General features: G+C 43.4%; 1 protein-coding gene across 6 annotated transcripts in view; it reads left to right on the top strand.

Moving 5' to 3' along the window:
* BRCA1 (BRCA1 DNA repair associated) overlaps positions 1-17,905 on the top strand; it is a 68,886-nt gene extending 50,981 nt beyond the window's left edge. For all 6 annotated transcript variants that reach the window (XM_069603731.1, XM_069603729.1, XM_069603732.1 and 3 more), the window contains 8 exons: positions 138-225; positions 2,658-2,735; positions 3,227-3,267; positions 8,866-8,949; positions 13,496-13,550; positions 15,110-15,183; positions 15,799-15,859; positions 16,709-17,905. In XM_069603731.1, the coding sequence (XP_069459832.1) occupies positions 138-225; positions 2,658-2,735; positions 3,227-3,267; positions 8,866-8,949; positions 13,496-13,550; positions 15,110-15,183; positions 15,799-15,859; positions 16,709-16,833 (606 nt within the window). In that variant the 3' untranslated portion in view covers positions 16,834-17,905. The remainder of the gene's footprint in view (positions 1-137; positions 226-2,657; positions 2,736-3,226; positions 3,268-8,865; positions 8,950-13,495; positions 13,551-15,109; positions 15,184-15,798; positions 15,860-16,708) is intronic.
* The last annotated feature ends 6,595 nt before the right edge of the window (positions 17,906-24,500 follow it).

Raw genomic sequence — 24,500 nt, 5'->3', positions numbered from 1 at the left:
TTATTTTGAGACTTCATATTAGAATAAAAAGGGTGTACTTTTATGAGAAAAAATGGAAATTCAAAACTGGGATAACTAACTCTCAAGCTGTGTACTAGAGGTAATTTGTTATAATGTAATATTTGGTTTGGTTTCAGATGCTTGTGCAGAAATTTGCCAGAAAACATCACGTCACTTTAACTAATCTAATTACTGAAGAGACTACTCATGTCATTATGAAAACAGGTATACCAAGAGCCTTTACAGAATATGCTATATCTGTTGTGTAAAACGACTTCCCTGGTGGCTCAGACGGTAAAGCATTTGTCTACGATGCGGGAAACCTGGGTTCAATCCCTGGGTTGGGAAGATCCCTTGGAGAAGGAAATGGCAATCCACTCCAGTACTCTTGCCTAGAAAATCCCATGGACAGAGGAGCCTGATGGGCTACTGTCCATGAGGTCGCAAAGAGTCGGACACGACTGAGCGACTTCATCATGTAATGTTGGGTAAAACTATATGAAGAAATGGGAGTATTTGTTAAGCATAGCATGAATGATCTTCTTCCAGTAGTCAGTTGTTACCTGATAAAAGAAAAATAATAAGTTTTGCTACTTCCTGAACCTCTTTTATTTTGGGTTAATACTGGAGAATGATAAGCCAGAACGATGAATCACTTCTAGTCCACCCTGCCTGGACTATACTGTGTGAGGGCTTTCTGGGTAGGACAGAGCCCAAGTCCTAGCGAAACACATGGGGCAAAGAGGTTAATGAGTAGAAGTGAAATCTGCTTATTCAAAATCTAGGTGGTTGGAAACCCTGGCTCCATGTCCACTCCATGTCCTCACCCCACTCCAACCCTAGTTTCAGTGTGGTTGAGAGTTTTTCAGGAAACAAGTCCAGTTATTGCTCTGAGATAGCCTAGCATATGAAAAAGGAAAAAGAAAGGAAAATTCATTTGTCCGACACCTTCCCCTTTTAAAATCTTAAGTTCCACTTATGTGATGACAAGGGAGACCTCAGAGGCTTTTAGTTGACTGTAAGGTAAATCTGAGTAAACATTTCAGGGCCACTAACAAAGCTCATTTGAAATTGGGCCTTAGTGATACAAAAGCCTAACGCCAGAGCAAGTGAGGTGATGATTCTGACACCCCCTACACACACACAACCCCACCCCCTCTAGAGTGAGCTCCTGAAAGATATGTGCTCTGTTTTGAGCACCATGCTTTCTTTTCACACTGGTCCCTGACAACAGTTTATCCAGAGGTAGATGAAGGGAATGGGGAAAGGGAATTTAGAGCAATGTCATTTGAAGAAGAAATGAAGAAATAAGAAGACCTAAGGAAACAAGACAAGCGTCTTCAAATATCTGAAGAGTCGTTGTCTGGAGAAGGAGTTAGGCTCACTCATGAGCTCTAGAAAGCAAAGATGGGTTCCTGTGGCAAACAGAAGATGCAGGTTGAAGCACACCCCTAAAACCTCCCTAACAAAATGGATTCTGTAGTCCTCTCTGGGGTTTTTCTGTTCTTGAGCGTGGGATCAAGACTCCTTGGCAGGGACACATTGCCTTAAAACTCCTAAGAGCTTAGGTTTCTACTGTATTACGATTGAACCACAGGGACAGAGGATAATGCTCACAGGAACCAGACAACAAAACAAGGTACTGTGAACTAAGTAATGTAGAGATGAATATCTTTAAACTTGAATATATCTTAAGCTATAGGTTTGGATCAAGGCTGCTGATAGGTGAAAAGAAAACTTTAAAATGCAAATTAAATTGAAAGTGGTTCAAGTCTTTAAACTCAAAGGTAATAATACATTTGTTGCTTTTAAACTAGAAATGACCTAAAGTTTCTGTGTGTAAAACATATTATTAAATCAGCCTTCACGGCAGTTAAACAAAAAGCTTTAAAAAATTGTGTGTGGAGGGTGGTGAGGGGCAGAGATTTTTTTTTTAATTTGTGAAGAATTCTGGTTAGGAAGAACAGCAGTTGCTACTCCCAGCAGATGGCCTGCTGTGTTCAGGATTTAGTTAAATACATTTCTCCTGTTTAAAACTAAGTGTTTTTTCCTGAGTTACCTTAGTCCTTCACAGGGGCCTTTAAAACACGAAAAAAAACCGAAGCAATTCTTCAGCTGCTTTCTAAAATACTTAGGTTGAAAAGAGGAAAACTATGAAAATACTTTTTTTTTGGTCACTTGGAAGGGAATTAGGAATTAGGGTTAGGATTCCCCAAGTAGAAGTTCTAGGGGTGAAAATTCATCACTTACATTGACATTTCAAATTTAGGATTTCAATAATACTTTTTTCTCCTTTCACATGTACCATCTAGTGAAATAGATCTTCCCCATCCACACATATCAATACTACCAACATGGGTAATTCCTTGAGCACAATAACAGACACCTTTAACTGCATTGGCATCTAGAAAATAGGGCTGACATTTCCCGTGATCTTGCCTTCCTGTCAGCCTTTTCCAAACTTCCAAAGATCCGCACTGGCTGGTTAGAATTATAACTGCTTTCAGCCTCTGAGTCTATCACCAGAGGTGTTAGAATCATCCATCCAGACTGATCTCAGGTAGCGTAAGGAGCCTGGGGTGCTTCAGCTTCTTAATGGCAGCCTTTCCTAATTTAGTTTTAAACTTCTAATCCTTTGGATGTTTTCCATTTTGCAGATCCTGAGTTTGTGTGTGAACGGACACTGAAATATTTTCTGGGAATTGCAGGAGGAAAATGGGTAGTTAGCTATTTTTGTAAGTACCGTATAATTTTTCCCCTCTTCCCTTTAACACCTCCAAATTGCATTTTGACACCTAACATTTTAACACCTAAGGTTTTTGCTGATGCTGAATCTGAATTAAGGAAAGGTCTTTAACAGTAACACTGAACTAAGTTTTATCTTTAGTGCATATGTCTTTGTTCAGATACGCTGGTGGTGTGGGGGGAAATGTTTTTCTTTTGATAACTAATAGGACCTAATCTGCTCCTGGCAATGTTAAGCATAAAATCTAGGGATTTATTTAATTGTAGGCAGAAATCCACGTGCAGCAAGCACTTTTATAATGTTAAATTAAGCATCAACGGTCTCTTCTAGAAGTCTATTAAGGAGCTGTGGTTTTACAAAGAGAGGATCACTGTTCAGTGTTATTTCTCCCACACTCTTATGTGAATCACTTCACCATCCACCTCCATGAAGGGAGGTCTTCTGCTCTTGTGTAACCTGTCTTTTCTATGATCTTTTCAGGGGTCATCCAGTCTATTAAAGAAAGAAAGATGCTGGATGAGGTAGGTACTCTGTTCTACAAACTAATCAAAGAGACCTTATACCATTGAGTCATACAGTCACCAAAAATTTATCTGCTTCCTGCCTTGCACTACTTTCTAAAGATATTCTTTGATAATATCAATCATCAAGAGTTATGCAGGGATTTCTGTGATGATCCAGTGGTTAAGAATTTGCTTTCCAATTCAGGCAATGCGGGTTCAATCCCTGGTTGGGGAACTAAGATCCCATATTCCGCTGGGCAACTAAGCCTGCACACTGCAACTAGAGAAAGCCCACGCACTGCAGTGAAGACCCAGTATAGCCCCCAAAAAAGAAAACAAGAGTTATGCAGAGCAAAGTAGGAAATTCTATGTTCTCACTTGTTTGTTTTAATAGAAACAATCCTTTCCTCAGAGAAAAGAAAAGGAATTTATAAAGTAGCAAACAAAGATTCATAAGCAGGAGAAACAGGCCCACCTAAATCTTACATGCATACATACACCTTTGTAGAAAACTCATTCACAGTTGAAGAAGAATCCTTCATGTTAACATGCAAATGTGTCTGTTTAGAAATCTGATTCCTTCAAAGAGATTTTACTCTTTGATACTGAGAACAGGGAAAGGTAAATAAGATAGAGCGTAGGAGGAGGAATAATTTTAGCACAGCCATCTTAGAGCTGCTGGTGACAACGGATCAGGCAAAATAAAATTACCAAAAAACAGTTTTAAACTATTATGCACTGTTCAATATATTCATAATTAATTAACTGACATTTCTGTTGGTTTTAACTTTCAATGCCATATTTTTGGGAGCCTGCTATCTGCTGGGCACCAGGAATACAGCAGAAAGCAAGACTGATAGGCCTCTGCTTTGGTGGGATGAATGTTCATTGAAGGGTGGGAGATACATAATAAATAAGATAAATAAAGATAAACAGATAAAGATGTGTTTAAATATCAATAAACACTATGAAGAAATATACAGAACAACAGACTGGCAGTTGACTGGGGACAGAGGTTGACTATTAATATTTAGGTAAAGAGACCCAGGAAGCTTTCTGAAAAGCTTGAGCTGAAACCCAAGAAACAAGAAAGAATTGACCTTGAAAAATGTAGGAAACAAATGTTACAGGCAGAGGACAGCAAACATAAAGGTCTTAAGAAAGGGATGAGCTTGATTTGTTAAAGAAAAATAGGCCAGGGAGGAACGTCTCTGGTGGTCAGTGGCTAAGACTGCACTACCAATGCAAGGGGGCCAGGTTCAGTCCTTGGTCAGGGAACTGGATCTCACATGCTGCAACTAAGAGTTCACATACTGCAGCTGAATATTGTAGGTCCTGTGTGCTGCAACTAGGACCCAGTGAAAAAGAAAGAAAAATGGGCCAGTATAGCTGGGAGTTGGTGGATCTTATATAGGAAGCTGCGGAGAAGGCGATGGCACCCCACTCCAGTACTCCTGCCTGGAAAATCCCATGGACGGAGGAGCCTGGTGGGCTACAGTCCATGGGGTCGCTGAGGGTCGGACACGACTGTGCGACTTCACTTTCACTTTTCACTTTCATGCATTGGAGAAGGAAATGGCAACCCACTCCAGTGTTCTTGCCTGGAGAATCTCAGGGACCGGGGAGCCTGGTGGGCTACCGTCTGTGGGGTCACATGGAGTCGGACATGACTGGAGTGACTTAGCAGCAGCAGTAGCAGCATGTAGGCAGCTGAGGTTAGACAAGAGGTTGGAGAAGGTCATAGACAAGGGCCAGGTTTGGTGTGAGTCATGGTAAAGAGTTTGAATGTTATCTGTACAGTAATGAGGCCTGGAAATGGTAAGAAGAGTTTAGTTTACGATGGTTGAAAATAAGACTTACTAATAGGTTAAATCGGAGAAGGCAATGGCAACTCACTCAGGTACTCTTGCCTGGAAAATCCCATGGATGGAGGAGCCTGGTAGGCTGCAGTCCATGGGGTCGCGAAGAGTCGGACATAACTGAGCAACTTCACTTTCACTTTTCACATTCATGCATTGGAGAAGGAAATGGCAACCCACTCCAGTGTTCTTGCCTGGAGAATCCCAGGGACGGGGGAGCCTCATGGGCTGCTGTCTCTGGGTTCACAGAGTCGGACACAACTGAAGCAGGAGCAGTAGGTTAAATTGGAGGATGGGGTAAAGAAAGGAATTGAGAGTATAATGGTTAAATTTTTGTCCTGAACAACGACGTGGATGTTCAGTTCAGTCGCTCAGTCATGTCCAACTTTTTGCCACCCCATGGACTGCAGCAGGCCAGGCTTCCCTGTCCATCACCAACTCTCAGAGCTTACTCAGACTCATGTGCATTGAGTTGGTGATGCCATCCAACCATCTCATCCTCTGTCATCCCCTTCTCCTCCTGCCTTCAAACTTTCCCAGCATCAGGGTCTTTTCCAGTGAGTCAGTTCTTCGCCTCAGGTGGCCAAAGTATGGAAGTTTCAGTTTCAGCTTCAGCATCAGTCCATCCAATGAATATTCAGGACTGATTGCGTTTAGGATGGACTGTATGGATCTCCTTGTAGTCCAAGGGACTCTCAAGGGTTTTCTCCAACACTACAGTTCAAAAGCATCAGTTCTTCAGTGCTCAGCTTTCTTTATGGTCCAACTCTCACATCCATACATGACTACTGGAAAAACCATAGCTTGGACTAGATGAACCTTTGTTGGCAAAGTAATGTCTCTGCTTTTTAATATGCTGTCTAGGTTGGTCATAGCTTTTCTTCCAGGGGCAAGCATCTTTCAATTTCATGGCTGCAGTCACCATCTGCAGTGGTTTGGGGGCCCAAGAAAATAAAATTTGTCACTGTTTCCACTGTTTCCTTATCTATTTGCCATGAAGTGATGGGACCAGGTACCATGATCTTTGTTTTTTGAATGTTGAGTTTTAAGCTAGCTTTTTCACTCTCGTCTTTTATTTTCATCAAGAAGCTTTTTAGTTCCTCTTCACTTTCTGCCATAAGGGTGGTGTCATCTGCATATCTGAGGTTATTGATATTTCTCCCTGCAGTCTTGATTCCAGCTTGTGCTTCATCCAGCCCAGCATTTCTCATGACGTACTCTGCATATAAGTTAAATAAGCAGGGTGACAGTATACACCCTTGATGTACTTCTTTCCCAATTTGGAACCAGGTCTTTGTTCCATACTTAGTTCTAACTGTTGCTTCTTGACCTGCATACAGATTTCTCAGGAGGCAGGTTAGGCGGTCTGGTATTCCCATCTCTTTAAGAATTTTCCACAGTTTGTTGTGATCCACACAGTCAAAGGCTTTGGCATAGTCAGTAAAGCAGAAGTAGATGTTTTTCTGGAACTCTCTTGCTTTTTTCTATGATCCAACGAATGTTGGCTTTTTTTTTTTTTTTGAATATTGGTAATTTGAACTCTGTTTCCTCTGCCTTTTCTAAATCCAGTTTGAATGTCTGGAAATTCTCAGTTCATATACTATTGAAGCCTCGCTTGGAGAATTTTGAGCATTTCTTGGCTAGCATGTGAGATGAGTGCAATTGTGTGGTAATTTGAACATTCTTTGGCATTGCCTTTTCTTTGGGATTGAAATGAAAACTGACCTTTTCCAGTCCTGTGACCACTGCTGAGTTTTCGAAATTTGCTGGCATATTGACTGCATGCAGCACTTTCACAGCATCATCTTTCAGGATTTGAAATAGCTCAACTGGAATTCCATCACCTCCACTAGCTTTGTTCGTAGTGATGCTTCCTAAGGCCCACTTGACTTCGCATTACAGGATGTCTGGCTCTAGGTGAGTGATCACACCATCATAGTTATCTGGGTCATGAAGACCTTTGTTGTATAGTTCTTCTGTGTATTCTTGACACCTCTTCTTAATATCTTCTGCTTCTGTTAGGTTCATATTGTTTCTCTCCTTTATTGAGCCCATCTTTGGATGAAATGTTCCCTTGGTATCTCTAATTTTCTTGAAGAGATCTCTAGTCTTTCCTATTCTATTGTTTTCCTCTGTTTTGCACTGATCACTGAAGAAGGCTTTCTTATCTCTCCTCGATATTCTTTGGAATTCTGCATTTAGATGGGTATATCTTTCCTTTTCTCTTCTGCCTTTAGCTTCTCTTCTTTTCTCAGCTATTTGTAAGGCCTCAAGCAACGGTTTTGCCTTTTTGCATTCCATTTTCTTGGGAATGGTCTTGATCACGCGTCTTGTACAATTGTCAGGAACCTCTGATTGTCAGGAACAATGAAGTGAATGTTAGTGATGTTAATTAGATAAGGAAGACATGAGGGAGGAGCGTGTTGGGAGGGGGAGGAGTGAGAGGCAGGAGTAGAATCAAGAGCTCTGTTTTATTTATTTATTTTTTAAATTATTTATTTATTCATTTTCAGCTGATCTGGGTCTTCATTGCTGGAGGCAGCCTTTCTCTAGTTGCAGGAGAGCAGGGGCTACTCTTTAGTTTTGGTGCACAGGCTTCTCACTGCATTAAGCGTCTCGTTGTGGCTTGCAGGCTCTAAGGTGCAGGCTCAGTACTTGCGGCTCACAGGCTTAGTTGCCCAGAAGCATGTAGGATCTTCCTGAACTGGTATCCCCAGCATCACAAGGCAGATTCTTAACCACTGCACCACCAGGGAAGCCCCATGAGCTCTGTTTCAGATGCATGGATTTGGGAAATTATGTTGTGTGACACCCAGATAGAGAGGTTAGTAGGCACAGGGGTATGACGAGGACTGTTAATTTTAGGGTCATCTTCAAACAGATGACACATTATTTATCACTAGACTCTTTCTCACTCAACGTGACCAGGAAATATTCAGAGTTCTTTGTTGTTGTTGTTGTTTTTTTTTACCATACGCAGCATTTGAGATTTTAGTTCCCCAACTGGGATGGAACCCATTCCCCCTGCACTGGAAACACAGAGTCTTAACCACTGGACCACAGGAAAGTGTCAGAGTTATTTTACCTAATAACAGCCTGTGATTATACTCATGACTTTATTTTTCTTTATAATACTCTTAGCAACAAATGTGGTCCCTGAGAGTCTGAGTTTCAGTAAGAACTGTTTCTAAGCATTCTTTTCCCCAAATTCTCCCAAAAGCTGTAACCTCTTCAATTTGATTAGTCTTTATTTCCTCATCCTTGACCAGTCAAAATATGATTATGAAAAGCCTTTTTCTTCAGTATTTTAAATGTATATTTTATCATTTTGGTTTCATTAACTATAAATCTCTCAATGGGAAACCTGAGAAGCCCTTACTTCTTTAGATGGTAATACAGATTGATTTAAAAGATCAGGAATTCTCCAGTTATCTTTAAACAGCCCAGTATTAGCAGTTTAATCTAAACGCTAAGTGAATGTTTTCAGAGGAGATAGATGTTGAAAATTAAAATACATCAAGTCCCAGTGAGGTGAAAAGCCAGTTGTTAGTATCTGTCCAGAAAGATTTGCTTCAATGAATTGATTTCAGCAGCTGAGATGCTGGTCATTTCATTCATTCTACCAATAAGGATGATTTTGGGGGAAGGGGGTCAAAACTGCCTGGCAATACATTCCTTAAATATGATGTATCTCCTCTGTTTGCATTGAAGGAAGCTTTTTCTCTGACCCCTGTGGTTTGGGTTTGGTTTCTTTCAGCATGATTTTGAAGTCAGAGGAGATGTTGTCAATGGAAGAAACCATCAAGGCCCAAAACGAGCAAGAGAATCCCGAGACAAGAAGGTAAAGCCCTTCTCCCCAGTGTTGACAAAAAGCCCACCTACTCCTCTGCATTCTGACCCTCTTCAAGGAGATGGTCTTATTCATCTTATAAGGGGCCTTATAAAATGGTCCCTTACACTGCTAGAACAACAAGTAGGTGCATTCATAATAGGGTTTTGTTTTCTGTTTTTTTTTTTTAGCTTTGCTAACCCAACAAAGTAAATAAGTACAGTCATTCCTCAATACCCTTGGGGAATTGGTACCAGGACACCCTGAAGATAACCAAAATCCAAGGATGTTCAAGTCCCTTTTAAAAATGATGTAGCATTTGCATATAATATCTTCCCTTATATTGTTTTAAAATTTTTGCTTTGTTTGCTGTGCTCAGACTTTTTCTAGTTGCTGCGAGCAGGGTCTGCTTTCTCCTTCAGTGACTTTTCTTGTTGCAGAGCATGGGCTCTAGGGCATGTATGCTTTATAGTTAGGTCTCAGGGGCTCTAGAGCGCAGGCGCAGTAGCTCTGGCACGCTGGCATAGTTTGTCTCAAGGCATGTGGGATCTTCCCAGAGTAGGGACCAAACCCATGTCCCTCCTACTGCCAGGCAGATTCTTAACACTGAACTACCAGGGAATTCCATTTCCCATATACTTTAAATCAACTCTAGATTACTTCTAATATCTAGTACAGTGTAGATGCTATATAAATAGTTGCCAAAAAGCAAATTCATGTTTGCTTCTTGGAACTTTCTAGGAGAAAAAAAAAAAATTTTTTTTTTCCAAATATTTTCCATTGACAGTTGATTAAATCTGGACATAGAACTTGTTGGATCCAATAAGGCAGTGGGCCAACTGTATTATCTGTTTTATAAATGAGGGAGCTTAGAGGTTTAGAGAAGTTATATAATTTGGATTTCCTTCTAGGGTACAAATCTTAGCTGGTAAATGGCAGAGCTGGCATTTGAGATAGATGTGAATCTAAAACCTTTGCACTTTCTCCTTTGCAGTGGTGTTTCTCTATAGCAGTGTGGTAAGTGCTGTGAGGGGTGTACCCAGTTCTGTCTGGGGAGCATAGAAGAGGAAGTGAAATCATTAACATCTATGCCATGTTCACTATATCCAGGGACTGCTAATTAATTAAGAATTTTACAGCAATTCTAGGAAGCATGTACTATAATTATGCCTATTTTATAGATGAGAAAATTAAGGCTCAAAGAGGTTGAGTAAATTGCCCAAGCTCACACAGCTAGTTGTGAGCCCAACTAGAAGCTGAACCCCTGCAGTCTCCCTCTCAAATCTGACTCTTAATGACAACACCATAGTTTCCTGGCATGTTATAGGAGGTTTCATACAGGAGGAAAATTAATTATTCTGACAACTTTACAAATAAAAGACTATAGGCCTAGGAAGATTCAGTGACTTTCCTCCCCAGATCATACCATTGTGGATGATGTAGCCAAAATTATGTCATTCTCTCAAGGAGAAATCCAGGCAAGATTTCACACCTTCAGAAAGACACAGGTACCCCAGTATTCATTGCAGCACTATTTACAGTAGCCAGGACAAATCGATAAGTGAATGGATAAAGAGAATTTGGGGTGTATACACAATGGAATATTACTCGGCCATAAAAAGGAATGGAATTGGGTCATTTGTAGCGAAGTGGATGGACCTAGAGTCTGTCATATAGAGGGAAGTCAGAAAGAGAAAAAGAAATATTGTATATTAATGCAAATGTGTGGAATCTAGACGAATGATACTGTTGAGCCTGTTTGCAGGGCAGGAGGAGAGATGCAAATGTAGGGAACAAACATGGACACAGTGTAGGAAGGGAAGGGGAAATGAATTGGAAGAATAGCATTGACATATATACACTACCATGTGTGAAATAGATGGCTAGTGGGAAGCTGCTGTATAGCGCAGGGAGCTCAGCTCAGTCCTCTGTGATGACCTAGAGGGGTGGAATGGGCTGGGGAAATAGGAGGAAGGTTCACGAGGGAGGGGATATATATACATACATATAGTTGATTCACGTCATTGTGCAGCAGAAACTAATACCACCTTGTAAAGCAATTATACTCCAACTTAAAAAAAAGAAAAAGATTTCACACCTGCCTCTCAGGCCTGAGCTGGCTCTCGGGTCACTGAGCGCTGATGTTCCTGGTCTGCATTCCCTCCTTTTCCAAATGTGCACCGCTGGGCATCTCAACATCCCCATACAGAGCACCTCCTGTTCCTTTATAGGACTTGAGAGAGAGCCAACAGAGATGCTTTTCTGAGGAAAACTGCTTTGGGAGATGAGCACAGATGAAGCCCTGGAGCTCAGAAACCCTTGGGGTTGGCGTACCCTCACCCTTTGAGTCTATCAAGTAACTTCAGATGCCAAGAAAAATTGCTGCCCTGTTTCTCCTCCTGCTTGGGCCCCAGGGCAGCTCTGTGTGAGCCAGTCAGTTGTTTTTATTCCACTGGATGCGAGGCAGAGTCAGCACCAGATTCTTCCCTCCTTGAAAGGAAAGTCCAGCATTTGGAGTTTTGTCCTGCATTTGTAATGGCAGTGACGGAACATGCTGGTCAAAGTAATGTCGTTCATAAGACACCAAGTGTTACCATAGTGTTTTTTTGTGGAAGAGAAATGTATTTGAAGAGGTGAAATTTCAGATTTCCTATCTCATAACTAGACATCCTCATCAGTGAATGTCAGCCTGGATGTTGACATCCAGAATGGAATTAGGAATTAGAATTCCTAATCTTTTGTACTATTTGCAGCAACATTTGGCTCCAGTCGGGCTTCCCTAGTAGCTCAGTTAGTAAAGAATCCATCTGCAATGCAGGAAACCCTGTTGATTCCTGGGTCAGGAAGATCCGCTGGAGAAGGGATAGGCTACCCACTCCAGTTTTCTTGAGCTTCCCTCGTGGTTCAGCTGGTAAAGAATCCACCTGCAATGTGGGAGACCTGGGTTCGATCCCTGGGTTGGGAAGATCCTTTGGAGATGGGAACAGCTACCCACTCCAGTATTCTGGCCTGGAGAATTCCATGGACTGTATAGTCCATGGGGTCCAACGAGTCAGACACGACTGAGTGACTTTCACTTCACTTCACTTGGCTCCAGCTGGCTGTCTGGAGACAACTTTTAGCATCATAAACATGTAGGTCCTGCCAACAGGTTTAGGATGCCGTTTATTTGTAGAGATAGTAAGAATGGCACAGATGGAGGCTGTCATTTACAGCAGAAGCAGACTTGTCCTGCTATCTGTCCTTATTCCTCTGGCTGAGGTTAAAGTGGGAGGGGAGGAAGGAGAAAGGTGAACATTTCCTAAAAGGCCATCATGTGTTTTTAGCTTCCTGATTTTTCTCTGCTCCAGTCTCTCTTGAAGCCTTGTGAGTTCTAGGCCTAGACAGTTTTAGATTTCGTGGAATGGGGAGAAAGACGGAGGGTCAGGAGAGAACATAGGCTACCTAAATCGTATGTATCCAGCCAACTGGTACAATTTCGACTTTTTCTTTAAAATGATACCTAATTCCTTCCTAAGAACCTGTGCCAAAGCATGGGTAAGAATTTGCTTGTGTGGAAAGAGTCGTCACCAGCCACATGAAGCTGTTTACATTGTGATTAACTAAAATTAAATAAAATACGAAGTTCAGTTCCTCAATCATGATCACATTTCAAGTGCTTGTTAGCTACAGGTAACTCATTAAAGCAATTATAGAACATTTCTACCATCACAGAAAGTTCTTTTGGACAGTCTGTTGAGTACTGTGAGTAGAAGAGGTACCTACAAGTTACAGTGTGATCTGTGTCTCCTGAAATTTATGCAGTCAGCTTAGTGGAGAGAGGCAGAATCAGGCTTCACTGTCAGGTTAAAGACAACTTGGGTTGGAACAATGGCCATTCGAAGAGCAGTGTGAAGGCAGGAACAGGTGTTCTGGGACTAGAAGAAAAGGAGCATGTACACATAAAATAAATATAAGCCTCTCTGGCAGTTAGGGTCAGGGTTCGTACTGACTTATCAAGTCTGGATAGACATCAAACTTCAGATGATAACTTGAATCTTTTGCCATCCAAGCCTTTTCTTAAAGATAAAGGAGGACCAGTTTTTTTCTTCTGATCATACAAGAAGTATAGTTTACCTGCACAGGTCAGGGGAGAGCCTGGACCTGATTGGTAGCAAGGTGGGATCCTCAGCTCTTGAACGACAATGAATGACTGTAAAGTAGATCAAATACACAGAGCACTTAAATTCTTCTAAAATCCATCAGTGTTGTGGACACTGGGCTGATTATCTCTGGAAAAGAGCAGCAGAAATTATCAGGTGTTAAAGAAAAGGAAAAGTTCTTACTTTTGAGAGTCTCTATATTGCTTTGGGGGAAAATTGCCCCCATGGCATGTGGGATTTTAGTTCCCCAACCAGGGACCAAACCCTTGTCCCCCAAACAGGGACCTTCCTGTTTTGGAAGTGCCATCATAACCACTGGACCACCAGGTTAAGTCCTCTACATTGCTTTTTATAAAATCCATATCTTTTACAATGAACGTTTCTTTCTTTCCACCCCTCTCCCTCTTTTCTCCCAGATCTTCAAGGGCCTGGAAATCTGTTGCTATGGACCTTTTACCAATATGCCCACAGGTAAGAGAACTGCTCAATCCAGCACCAACCTCTCCCCTACATCATCACCTTATGGGGGTTCCCTCAGTTGGGTGAGATGTTCTAGAGGTTATTCTCTTTCTCTACCACCCATCAGACAAAACTGCACCTAAATAGCCTATGGCAGAGAACTAGCCTAGTGCCCCTTCTCAAGAGCTAGAAGGTGGTAAAGAGTTAGCACACAGTGTGCTCTGTGCTCAGTGGGATAGAGCTGCTTTTACCTTTGGTCTAAGAAAGGGGGAAATAATAAGTTAGGGAGAAGATACCTTTTTGGCTTGTAAATGTCAAGAAAGAATTCTGCTCCTCCTAAACCATCTTTATTTGAAACAGAGACCAAAGCACAGCAGCTGCCTAAGCCCTGTGGGCCTGGGGCCCCACACAGGCCCAGAGCAGAGGAAGACTCTTGATGAACATTTTCTAATTAAATTCAATACTGAATGTAATGTTATGTTGAGAAGTGCTGTGGAGCTCAGCTCTGGAGTTGTACAGCGCTGAGGTCCTGAGGTGTGTATAGATTTAGTTCATTCTTTTCCAAACAGAGGCTACCCTCTGGCCTTTTCCAAATAGAGGCTGCCTTCTGGCTACCCAGCTTTGCCTCTGTACCCACTTCTGTCCCAGAGATCAGGTCCTCCTACTCCCCCAAGGACCAGATGAGCAGAACCTGGCAAAGTAATTTTGCTTTTGTCTTTATTGTTTACTGATTGGATTTTTATGAAATTTCCAAGTGCCACTCAGAGCTTTCTCCGTGTTTCTGTACTTTGATATAATGAGAACCAGGGTCTCTAGCAAGCTGTCACTTTGGAGGTGAGTTAATGGACCTCAGTGTACTCAGCCAAACAAGAAGGAGCATCTCAGCAATCCCTAGAAATGGACTGACTGATGGAAAAGAGAACTTGAAGCTGCCTGGAAGCCACCCAGTGGTCAGTTCTGCTGATTTTCCAGGTCCAAGTGGCATATCTCTATGATCTCTTCCAATTTTTCTTCCCCCAAGGGATTTGATCCCAGCTCTGTAGACAGCCTTTCCCCACCAATGTGCTGAGTCTCTGTCCAGAGTGACTTGTATTTTTTTCTTGACTGAATGAATTATCTTCCCGTCTTTTGACATTTACAGTAATTACCACCAAGCATGGTGCTCTCAGTGGCTGTGATTATCAATTACCAACACAGAATTAGGCAGGGAAGGAGGGATGGCAGGTGGGTATTTTTTCACAGTATCTTAGCCAGCAATTTAGCAAATTAATGGAAATTAGATCTTTTTTTTTTTTTTCTTCCAAAGAGTTTCATTTGAAAGACTTTGACCTTATCTACCAAGTGACCTTATGGGTACTGATAAGCAAAGTAGGTAGCATATCCGTGGCAAATTGACTTTGTAGAATTAGAATTTGTAGTTTAAGGCCTTTCTGTCCCTTTGGAGTGGCAAAACATGGACTCTCCCACTGAGAAGTTTTGCTGTAAGCCTTCTTCCAGAAGAGGATGGGGTAGAGAGCTCAGGTAAATGTGTAGATCACTGTGGTGATTTTGAGTCTAAATGTCCTGTTTAGATCAACTAGAATGGATGGTGCAGCTGTGTGGGGCTTCTGTGGTGAAGGAGCCCTCATCATTCACCCCAGGCCGGGTAAGTGTTTGGTGCCCTATCAGGGAGGACATAGTATCCCGTCCTGAGGTTGAGCAAGACAGAACCCATCAGTCCCTAGGAACCCCCCAAATGTACCCTCAGGTGCCTCACCTCACCCTGACCCTTCTCTGCCCTTGTACCTGTGCCAGAAGACTCTGTCTCTAAGGGGTAAGTGAGAACCCAAGAGCTCCAGGTATTTAACACACCTAAGGGGATACTCTTTCCCTCTGTGTGCGTGTGTGCCCAGTCGCTTAGTTGGATGCAACTCTGCGACCTCATGGACTGTGGCCCGCCAGGCTCCTCTGTCCAAGAGATTCTCCAGGCAAGAATGCTGGACTGGATTGCCATTTCTTCCTCCAGGGGATCTTCCCAACCCTGAGATCAAACATAGGTCTCCTGCATGTCCTGCGTTGGCAAGTGAATTCATTACCACTGAGCCACCTGGGAAGCCCTCTTTCCCTCTGACCCTTCCTTTTTACCATGTGCCCTTCTCCCTCATTTGTGTGGTCGCCCACAGAGTAGTCTGCTTCAGCAAACCATTGAGAAGTGGTGAAGTGACTGTCGCAGAAGTCCTGTTCTGAAACCCTCAATGCTTTTTCCTTCCTGGGGGTGCAGGGTACTCACCCAGTTGTGGTTGTGCAGCCGGATGCCTGGACAGAGGATGCTGGCTTCCATGGTGAGTCTCTCTGTAAGGCTTCATCCAGAGGAGTCTGAGGTAGAAGGTCCAGGTTAAGTGTGCAGATTACTGTGGTGCCTTTAGGTTTAAATGTCCTATTTGTATCATCTGGGTGGAGGGTGCACCTGTGAGAGCCTCCAGAAAGCCATAGGCTTGTACCTGCGTCCTATGGGGCTGGATGCATTTTATTCACTACAGATTACCCAGTGCTTGATTAACACAGTTCTCAGTACACTCTACATGCTCAATAAATATTTGTTGCATGAATGAATGAATGGCCGAAATGTCCTTTCAAAACATGTTTATTGTTTATTTTATATTTTAAAAGTAGTGCCTGAATTGTTTCCCGGGGGGGGGGAGGGTTAAATATGAAAATTCATCACATAAAATATAAATGAGCACAAACGCAATAAAATAATACCAGTAAGCCCAAGATCGTCCACTTGGAGAGGATCACCAGAAAGTTCGTGTGTCTGTCTATACACAGGTATATTTTATACAGATGTGATCATGCTCATCTACTGTTTTGTTTTTTCATTTAAGATATTGCAAACATGTTTCCACATTAAATTGCAATGCTGTTTTGCTCTTTCTGTTGATTTTTCCTTTAACAGATTGGAGCACATGTTAATAAAGTTGCCAGAGGCTGTAGGCTTTTACCAGTAGTCACTCCTGAGCTTCAGAGTAAGGTTCTATTACTACATCCTGAAGCATTGCTGAGGATCCGTGATTTAGCTCCTGCCTGAGGAGCTCTACAAACTCATCCAACCAGTTGCCCCAAGTAGATTTAGAGTCTCATCTGGAAAATGTGAACTGATACTAATCTCTGCTTGTGTTCTCTGTCCCCAGTGATCGGGCAGATGTGTGAAGCACCTGTGGTAACCCGAGAGTGGGTACTGGACAGTGTGGCCCTTTACCAGTGCCAGGAGCTGGACACCTACCTGGTCCCCCAGGTCGCCCAGAGCTGCTGCTGATTCCAGCCAGCCGCGTATATTAGAGATAGGGCCTGTCTCTGCAGGACCCCAAGAATGAGCTTAAGAAGTGGTCTTTTTCCATGTTTAAGAAGTGCCTCTTCAGTACTTCCACCCGATTACTAAATATTTTATGTACATCAGCCTGAAAAGAACTTCTGGCTCTGCAAGGGCTGCTTAAAGATTTTCTGCTTCAGGTCTCCCTTTGAAATCTGCCATGAGCACAAAATTGTAGTAATTTTTCACCTGAAAAGAATTTAAAATAATTTAAACCCCACCAATTGAACAGGATGCTGATTCATTATTTATCAGCCCTATTCCCCATCCAAGCGTGAGCTGGAGGCACAGAGTGGCTGGCCTCAGGAGAATAGCTGGTTTCCCCAAATTTGTTTCTCAAAAGGCCAAAAGTCAGATCCTTCAATGGAAGGTGGGTGCTTGGGAATCTTGACGTGACTTAAAATCAGAACAGTGAGGGCAGCTCTCAAGTGTTGGAATGGAGCATTGGGTAGTGAATCCAGAGGCAGGTAGTGGATATAATATAAAATTTGAGGGTTATTTGAAGAGAGGGGAGTCATTCTGGCCCTGATCTCCTAAAGTCTGGGCTGTAGTTGTTGGATTTCTAAAGAATTTCTCAGCACTAATGTGGTCTAAAGCAAAATCTTTTCAAGAACTGGTATCCAAAGAGAGTCTTCTAACTCCCCATTAGTAACAAATAAAATGTTTATTGTTGCTCTGATATGTGACCCATTCCTCTTGAAATGTAAGATCTCTGATATAAATATTTCAAGTCCGTAAAATGACGGATCCCACCAGGAAAGGAGCTGTTTGCTTTCCTTGAGGTAATTTTTTTCCCTTTGCTCCCTATTGCTGAACTGTACAGATTAATAAATAATTTTGTTTGCTGAAGGAAGAGAAAGTGTTTCATAAACTCATGATGCAGGACTGTTTATAACTGTTGGAAGGACTAGGTCTTCCTTAGTCCCCCAGTGTGTGGGGCAGTAAAGACTTGATTATACAAAATATGTTTTGTAAATGTTGTATTTTCACCTGCAAATAAACTTGGTAGCAACACCAAGTCTGATGGCTCACTTGCAGTCTTACTCAGAGTCTTTTCTCACTATCTCCTCTGTTGTTGTTGCTAAGTCATGGGTCCAACTCTTTGCCACCCCATGGACTGTAGCCCATCAGGCTCCTCTGTCCATGGGATTTCCCAGGCAAGAATACTGGAGTTCGTTGCCATTTCCTTCTCCAGGGGATCTTCCCAACCCAACGATCCAACCCAAGTCTCCTGCATTGGCAGGCGGATTCTTTACCACTGAGCCACCAGGAAAGCCCCTCTCATCTGTTAAATGGGGGTAATAATAGTACCTACCTCCTAGGATTATCAAGGGGACTTCAAAATCTTATTGTACTTGTTTTGTGTTACTGCCATAACAAATTTGTCACTAATCTAGTGGCTTAAAACTGTACCCATTTATTATCTTTCAGTTCCGTAGGTCAGAAGTCCAAGACAACTCAGCTGGTTTCTTTGTTTCAGGTTTCACAGGACTGTGTTTCTTCCCAGAGGCTCCGGGAATGAATGTTTCCAAGTTCATTTCATGTTGTCCAGATTGTTCCTTGCAGTCTTATGACTGAGATATCTGTTCTTTGCTGGCTGTCAGCCAGAGGTCATCCTTAACTTCTAGAGGTTACCCACATTCCAAACTCATGGCCTCTTACCTACATGTTCAGAAGCCAGCATTGCCTGCTCAGATTGTCTCACGCGATCTCTCTGACTCCTGCTTCTACCTCATAACTCCTGCCAGAGAAATTTCTGTTTCTGGTAGGAGTGTATCCACCAGGTAATCCAGGGTGATCTCCCTATCTTAAAGTCTGTAACCATAATTAGAGTTTCAAAGTCCCTTCACAGCAGCACCTAGCTTAGTGCTTGATTGAATAACCCCTGGGGCCAGAAATCCAGGGAGGACATCTTTAGAATTCAGACAACCCTTCCTAATTAACATGCTTAACCCACTGATAACTGTATCATCTTTTCTCGGTCTTTGCTCTCTTCAGAAATTAGCATCCTTTTTGACACAGAGAGGGAAATCCTTGCATAATTCAGTACTGCCTTATTTGTAAGGAAGGCGGATAGGTGAAGGAGAACTAGAGAAAATGGAACTACCTGCCATTATTATATTTTTATCTCATTTAGTCCTTTCATTTATTTTTGGTTTCGCTGAGTCTTCAACGCTGTGCGTGCGCTTTCTCTAGTTGCAGTGAGCGGGGCTCCTCTTGGTTGTGGTGCATGGGCCCTAGAGCAAATCCTCAGTCGTTGTGGCATATGGGCTTTGTTGGCCCTGTAGCATATGGAATCTTCCCACACCAGGGATCCAGCCATGTACCCTGCTTCACCAGGTGGATTCTTAACCACTGGACCACCAGGGAAATCCCCCATTTAGTCTTCATCACAGCTCTGTGAGGTGGGTATTTGTCACCTCATTTGAAGACCAGGAGCTAGAAATTCAAGATTTTACTCAGTGTGCACAGCTAATAAATGACAACGCAAAGATCTGAACCCATGCCTTTTCCATCCCACCATTCAGCTTTTCACTTGCATCTGTCACTGACCCTGGGTCAGAAAGCGAGCGGTTCAGGTCAAGGGAATTTGGGGAGAGGTGTGAATTGTGAGAGGAATTAGTGCACTTTGGCTTTTTTTTTGGCCACACCATATGGCATATGGGATCTTGTCACCCACCAGGGAATCAAACCTGTGCCCCCTGTATTGGACTGCCAGGGTGCCAGGGGAATCCCTCTCTGGTCTCTCTTATGGGCTACAGTGGGAGGCAGTAGAAAATTCCTACCTCCTGATGGCAGCTCTACTTGGAAAGCAGCCCTAGGCAAGGGGATTTACAGGACTGGATGCTAGCTACTTGTTTTTCCACTCCCATCTAGCTTCCTCACTTAGGGTTGTTTACTTTCTAGTTGTCCAGATCAGTCCAGTTCAGCCTCACCCACTGTGCAGCCTCTCTTGGGCCCAGGGCAGCTTCCTGTCTACCTGACAGAAGAGTCCATAAAGGCAGGCAGGAAGCAAGTGCTTCACAGTCTTCAGTCCAAAATGTCTCATTCCTTTGACAAGCCATGGTTTACTGGACCCTGAGAGTAAGCTAGGCCTCATCCTGCTTCCCCTATCACTAATGGGTTAATAGAAAAAGTGACATCTATGTAGTATATCATGCCTTCCCAGGAATCCTGGGTGAAAGCAGAGACTAAGAAGTTTTCCGTAATTGTCTCTTAAGATCTCCCAACAAACATCCACCCAATCTGTTTTCCCCACTCTGCCTAACCTCTCCCAGAAGTCAGCTTCTGGGCCTGGCCTCATGATGCTTTGCAGAGCTTAAGAATCTTATCTGATGATGGAGTAAAGCTACTTGCTTTTTTGACCTCTGGCTTTAAGGTATTCTCCCACTTTTCCATCCCGAAATCTTCAGCCCTTTAGCAGCCTTTGGGGAATGATTTCCTGTACTGCCTTTATCTCATTTCATGAAATGAACTTCAGCAAAGAAGCTGGAAGGGAAGGAGAAGAGGAAGGATTATCATGCAGGCGCAGGGAGGGGAGCCTAGAGAAGAGCTCATAGATTATCTCCCTCCTAAAAAATGCAACCAGAATCATCCACAAAGTATCGGCTCAAAAACATGCAGGGGAAGAAGAAAGGAATCGGTGTTGGGGTGGTTAGAGCGGAAGGAGCCAAGGTGCCCAGAATGTATCCTGTGAAGGCTGCAAGGAGCAGATAAAGGCAGCCCCAGAGGCAGGGAGCACACGGAGGAGGGCAGGGTGAGGCGGGAACTGCAGATCCACCTATAGAACCCAGGAGAGAGTGGGGCCTTCTGGTTAGGAATGGGGGAGCTAGCTGTGAAATGGCTAAGCCCGGGAACCCTGTACCAAACTCCAAGAATGCCTGGCTCCCTTCAACAGCCTGTAAATCTGCCCCTAACAAGGAGAAAATTAAATGAATCTGGGCAAATAGAAAATTAAGGAGAACTGGAGACAGCCAGCTGCCGTGGAGAGCAGGAATCAGGGAAGTGCAGGAGGAGGATTCCGAAATGAGTCTCAGAAATCAGGAAAATCTTAAGTAATGGTTTGAGGGGCTGGAAGAAATGGAGAACAGGAGACTCCCTGCATGTTGTGGGAGCCAGCCAACCAGAGGTCAAGGACCCAGAATGAAAGGGCATGTTAGCACAGTGATTCTCAAACCACAGTCCCCTGATGAGGAGTGAGGGGGGAGGCTGAGACAAAACCTGCTAACTATGCAGATTCCAGGGCCTCACTCTAGACCTGGTGAATCAGAAACTGGGGGAAGAGCCCAGCAGTCTGAGACTCTGAAGCAAGTTCAGGTTTGAGAACCACTGGCTTAGTGGAAGGGGCTACTAATTGGTATAAAATGTCACCCATGGTCTATTCTTCTGTCTCCAGGAGAAGTAGGTCTTAGTCCCCTTAAGGAAAACTAAGGTTCCCGGGGTCCGTGAGTGGATCTTATTTACAGAGCTGGCTCCAATTGACTCCAGAATGGCTCTTTAAACAAATACGAAGCAAAGGACAAAGATTAAATTATATTAGCAACCTAGGAGCCGAAGAGCCAGGCTGCTTAAAACAACAGCTTGAGGTTTAGGAGGTTTTATTAATATTTAAATTGCAGTGAAACCACGGCTGCAGCCTTTAACTCCAGCATAGAGATATGCAAATGTGGCATTGCAACAAAAGACAATTTCAGACAACCCTCCAGGTAATGAGAACAAATACAACAAATGATTTTATAATTTACCTTTATAGACTGACGGAAATCAAGCCCTTACACAGTGAGAGGTGGCCACCAGTGGGCTCTGAGGGGAGGAGAAAGCTGGCCTGGAGGGAGAAAGGCAGGGAAGCCCCTAGTGACAAGAAAGGTCCAAGGAGGGCAAAACCAGAGGCCGATGGGAAGAAGAAGACAAAATTAAAAAGAGAAATGGAACCCCAATCCTGGGTTCTGGGGACCATCTGATCTTGCCAGCTCTCAGGAGCAACAATAATAATCACAAGGGACTTCCCTGGTGGTTCAGTGGTTACGAACCTGCCTTGCAATGCAGGGGACACATGTTCAATCCCTGGCCTGGGAACTGAGATTCCCAACATACCATGGAACAACTAAACCTGTGTGCCACAACTGAACCGGAGCCACAGCTAGAGAATGTGCAATAAAGGTCCTGCATGCTGCAACTAAGGCCCGATGTGGCCAAATAAATAATCATAATCATAAGTGACTGATCATTTGCAGCACTCCTACAAAGTGCCAGGCTCTATTCCCAACTTAAAAATGACATTTTGAGAGGTCAAGCAGCCTGCCCAAGGTCACACTACAGAAGGAGGTGGCAAAAGTTTGATTCAAAGATTTGTGTAAAGCTAAACTGCTGGGAACCAGTCCTAGGAGATGATAACAAGGTTAATGATTGAGGGATGACTACATCCCGGTTCTATGGTGGACTCTTATGTGCTAGGCTTGTGGAAGAGTGGAGGAAAGATCCATTCCTGGCCTTCTAATTGCTTACTATTCAATGGGTGTAGCAAGGAAGCCACTGATTACCTTTGCAGAATTGTATCTTCTGGGGACTTGCCTGGTGTTCGAGTGGTTAAGAATCTGCCTTCTAATGCAGAGAACGCATGTTCGGTCTCTAGGTGAGGAACTAAAGTCCCATGTGCTGTGGGGCAACTAAGCCTGCGCGCCACAACCAAAGAAGCCAATGTGCTCTAGAGCCAGTGCTCCACAAGGAAGACCCAGCACAGCCAGGGGGAAAAAAAGAATAGCATTTTCTGGTTCAGAAGTCCTTAGGGGACTTTGTGGTGAGCTCTGCCTGCTGCAGGGCACCTCACATGTCCACATTATGAAGGCTGGCAAACAGGAGCTTTGAGACCTAGTTTCAGAGACCCAGAATGATAAGGCTGTTTGGCATGCAATCTTAGTGCAATGATTCTCAAACCAAGCCATGAGCCCCTGATGGGGGATGGGGGAGGGCGGAAACTGCATCCTCTAGGAACTTGTTAGATAGCAAATTCCAGGGACTCACTTCAGACCCACTTAATCAGAAACACCATGAGGAAAGCAATAATTCCAAAACAAGCTCAAGGATTCTATCCCTGGTCAGGGAGCTAGATCCTACATGCTGCAATTAAAAATGGAAGATCCTGTGTGCCAAAACTAAGACCCAGTGAAGCCAAACAAATAACTATTAAAAAAAAAAAAAGGCTGCTCAAGTTTGAGAACCACTGGCTTAGTATTAGGGGCAAAACATCTCAAACTGACCCTTGGAGCTTGGATAGGATTTGGCCAAGTGGAAAGTCAGAAGATTGCAGAAGTCCCAGTTCACCTTCAACTAGCAGAATTGGGGGAAGGGTCCAGAAGAAGAGTTGGAAAGTCTTCTAAGGATGTATTTCTCTGACCTACCACGCCTTAGACTGTCCCTTCCAAGCTGAAGCCTATCCTCATCAGTGCCTCACCTGCTGTGTGTTTCAGGTACCCTAGCCACCATATATGAGGATTCACAGATTTCTGCTCACATTCTGTCTTGTCTTCAGTGTGTCCTGTTCTGTCATCTCTGCAGGCCCCAATATTGCCCACCTCACCTCCTCCACAGAGCCTTTCCCACCTCTTCCAGGCGAGAATCCCTCCCCCGCCACCACCATCCCCAAACATTCCAGAAGTTTCGCTTTATTGATACTTTCTAAGTTATTCTGTACATATTCTATGTTCTCTATTTGACAAGAAGGTCCTTATGGGCAGGATTAGTATCATTTTATCTTTGTTATAACCTAACTCTGTTCTTAGGGATACCTTGTTGGGTACTCAGTGAGTATTTGCTGAATGAATGGGTAAAGGATAAATGAATAGACTCATTGAGTAAAGGCCTTATCCAACTGCTGACCCCACCTGCAAGAAAACCAGCCACATTCTGCCACTGAGAGTGCTAATTTCTTTCAGTCCCTCCCACCCATTTTTCTAGCACCCAAATTCATTCCAGAAACAGTATGAGAGATCCAGATGTCCAAGAATCCCTCTTTCTCTTCTAAGCTCACACCTACAGATTTCCTCCTTGATCTCATGAAGCCCACTGCTTTGTGATGAGTCAAACCACTACCTTCCCAGACAAAGAAGGTATTTCCCCACCCATGTTTCCTCCAGCAGGGCCTCCACAGACTGAATACTTGCAACAGATAAGCTGCTGTGCCACCATCACTGGAGAAATAACTAGGATGCTCACTATAATCTTGCAAGTTCAAAGCACTGCCACAACCATTATTTCTCTCTCCTTGCTGGCTCCCTAGGAGATCACTAGGATAGAGATTGTTATCCTCACTTTATAAGTGATAAAACAGGTCCATGGGAATTCCCTGGTGATGCAGTGACTGGGACTTGGTGCTTGCACTGCTGAGGGCCCGGGGTTTAGTCCTGGTTGGGGAAACTAAGATCCTGCAAGCTGCACCACGCAGCAAAACAAAAACTGAAGTATCCAGGGTCTGGTCAAAGGTTACCCAGTGAATTGATGGCACACCTAGAACTGACTAACCCAGGACTCCCTATTCATTAGAGCACAGATGAAAATGCTCTCATTGTGGTGTCTGAGCTGTTTTGTCTGAGAGAGAGAGAGTGGATTCTGGGGGA

This window comes from Ovis canadensis, chromosome 11, assembly GCF_042477335.2.
Source record: "Ovis canadensis isolate MfBH-ARS-UI-01 breed Bighorn chromosome 11, ARS-UI_OviCan_v2, whole genome shotgun sequence".
Lineage (NCBI taxonomy): Eukaryota > Metazoa > Chordata > Mammalia > Artiodactyla > Bovidae > Ovis > Ovis canadensis.
Note: the sequence above shows the minus strand (reverse complement) of the source record. Positions and strands in the feature narration are given on the sequence as shown.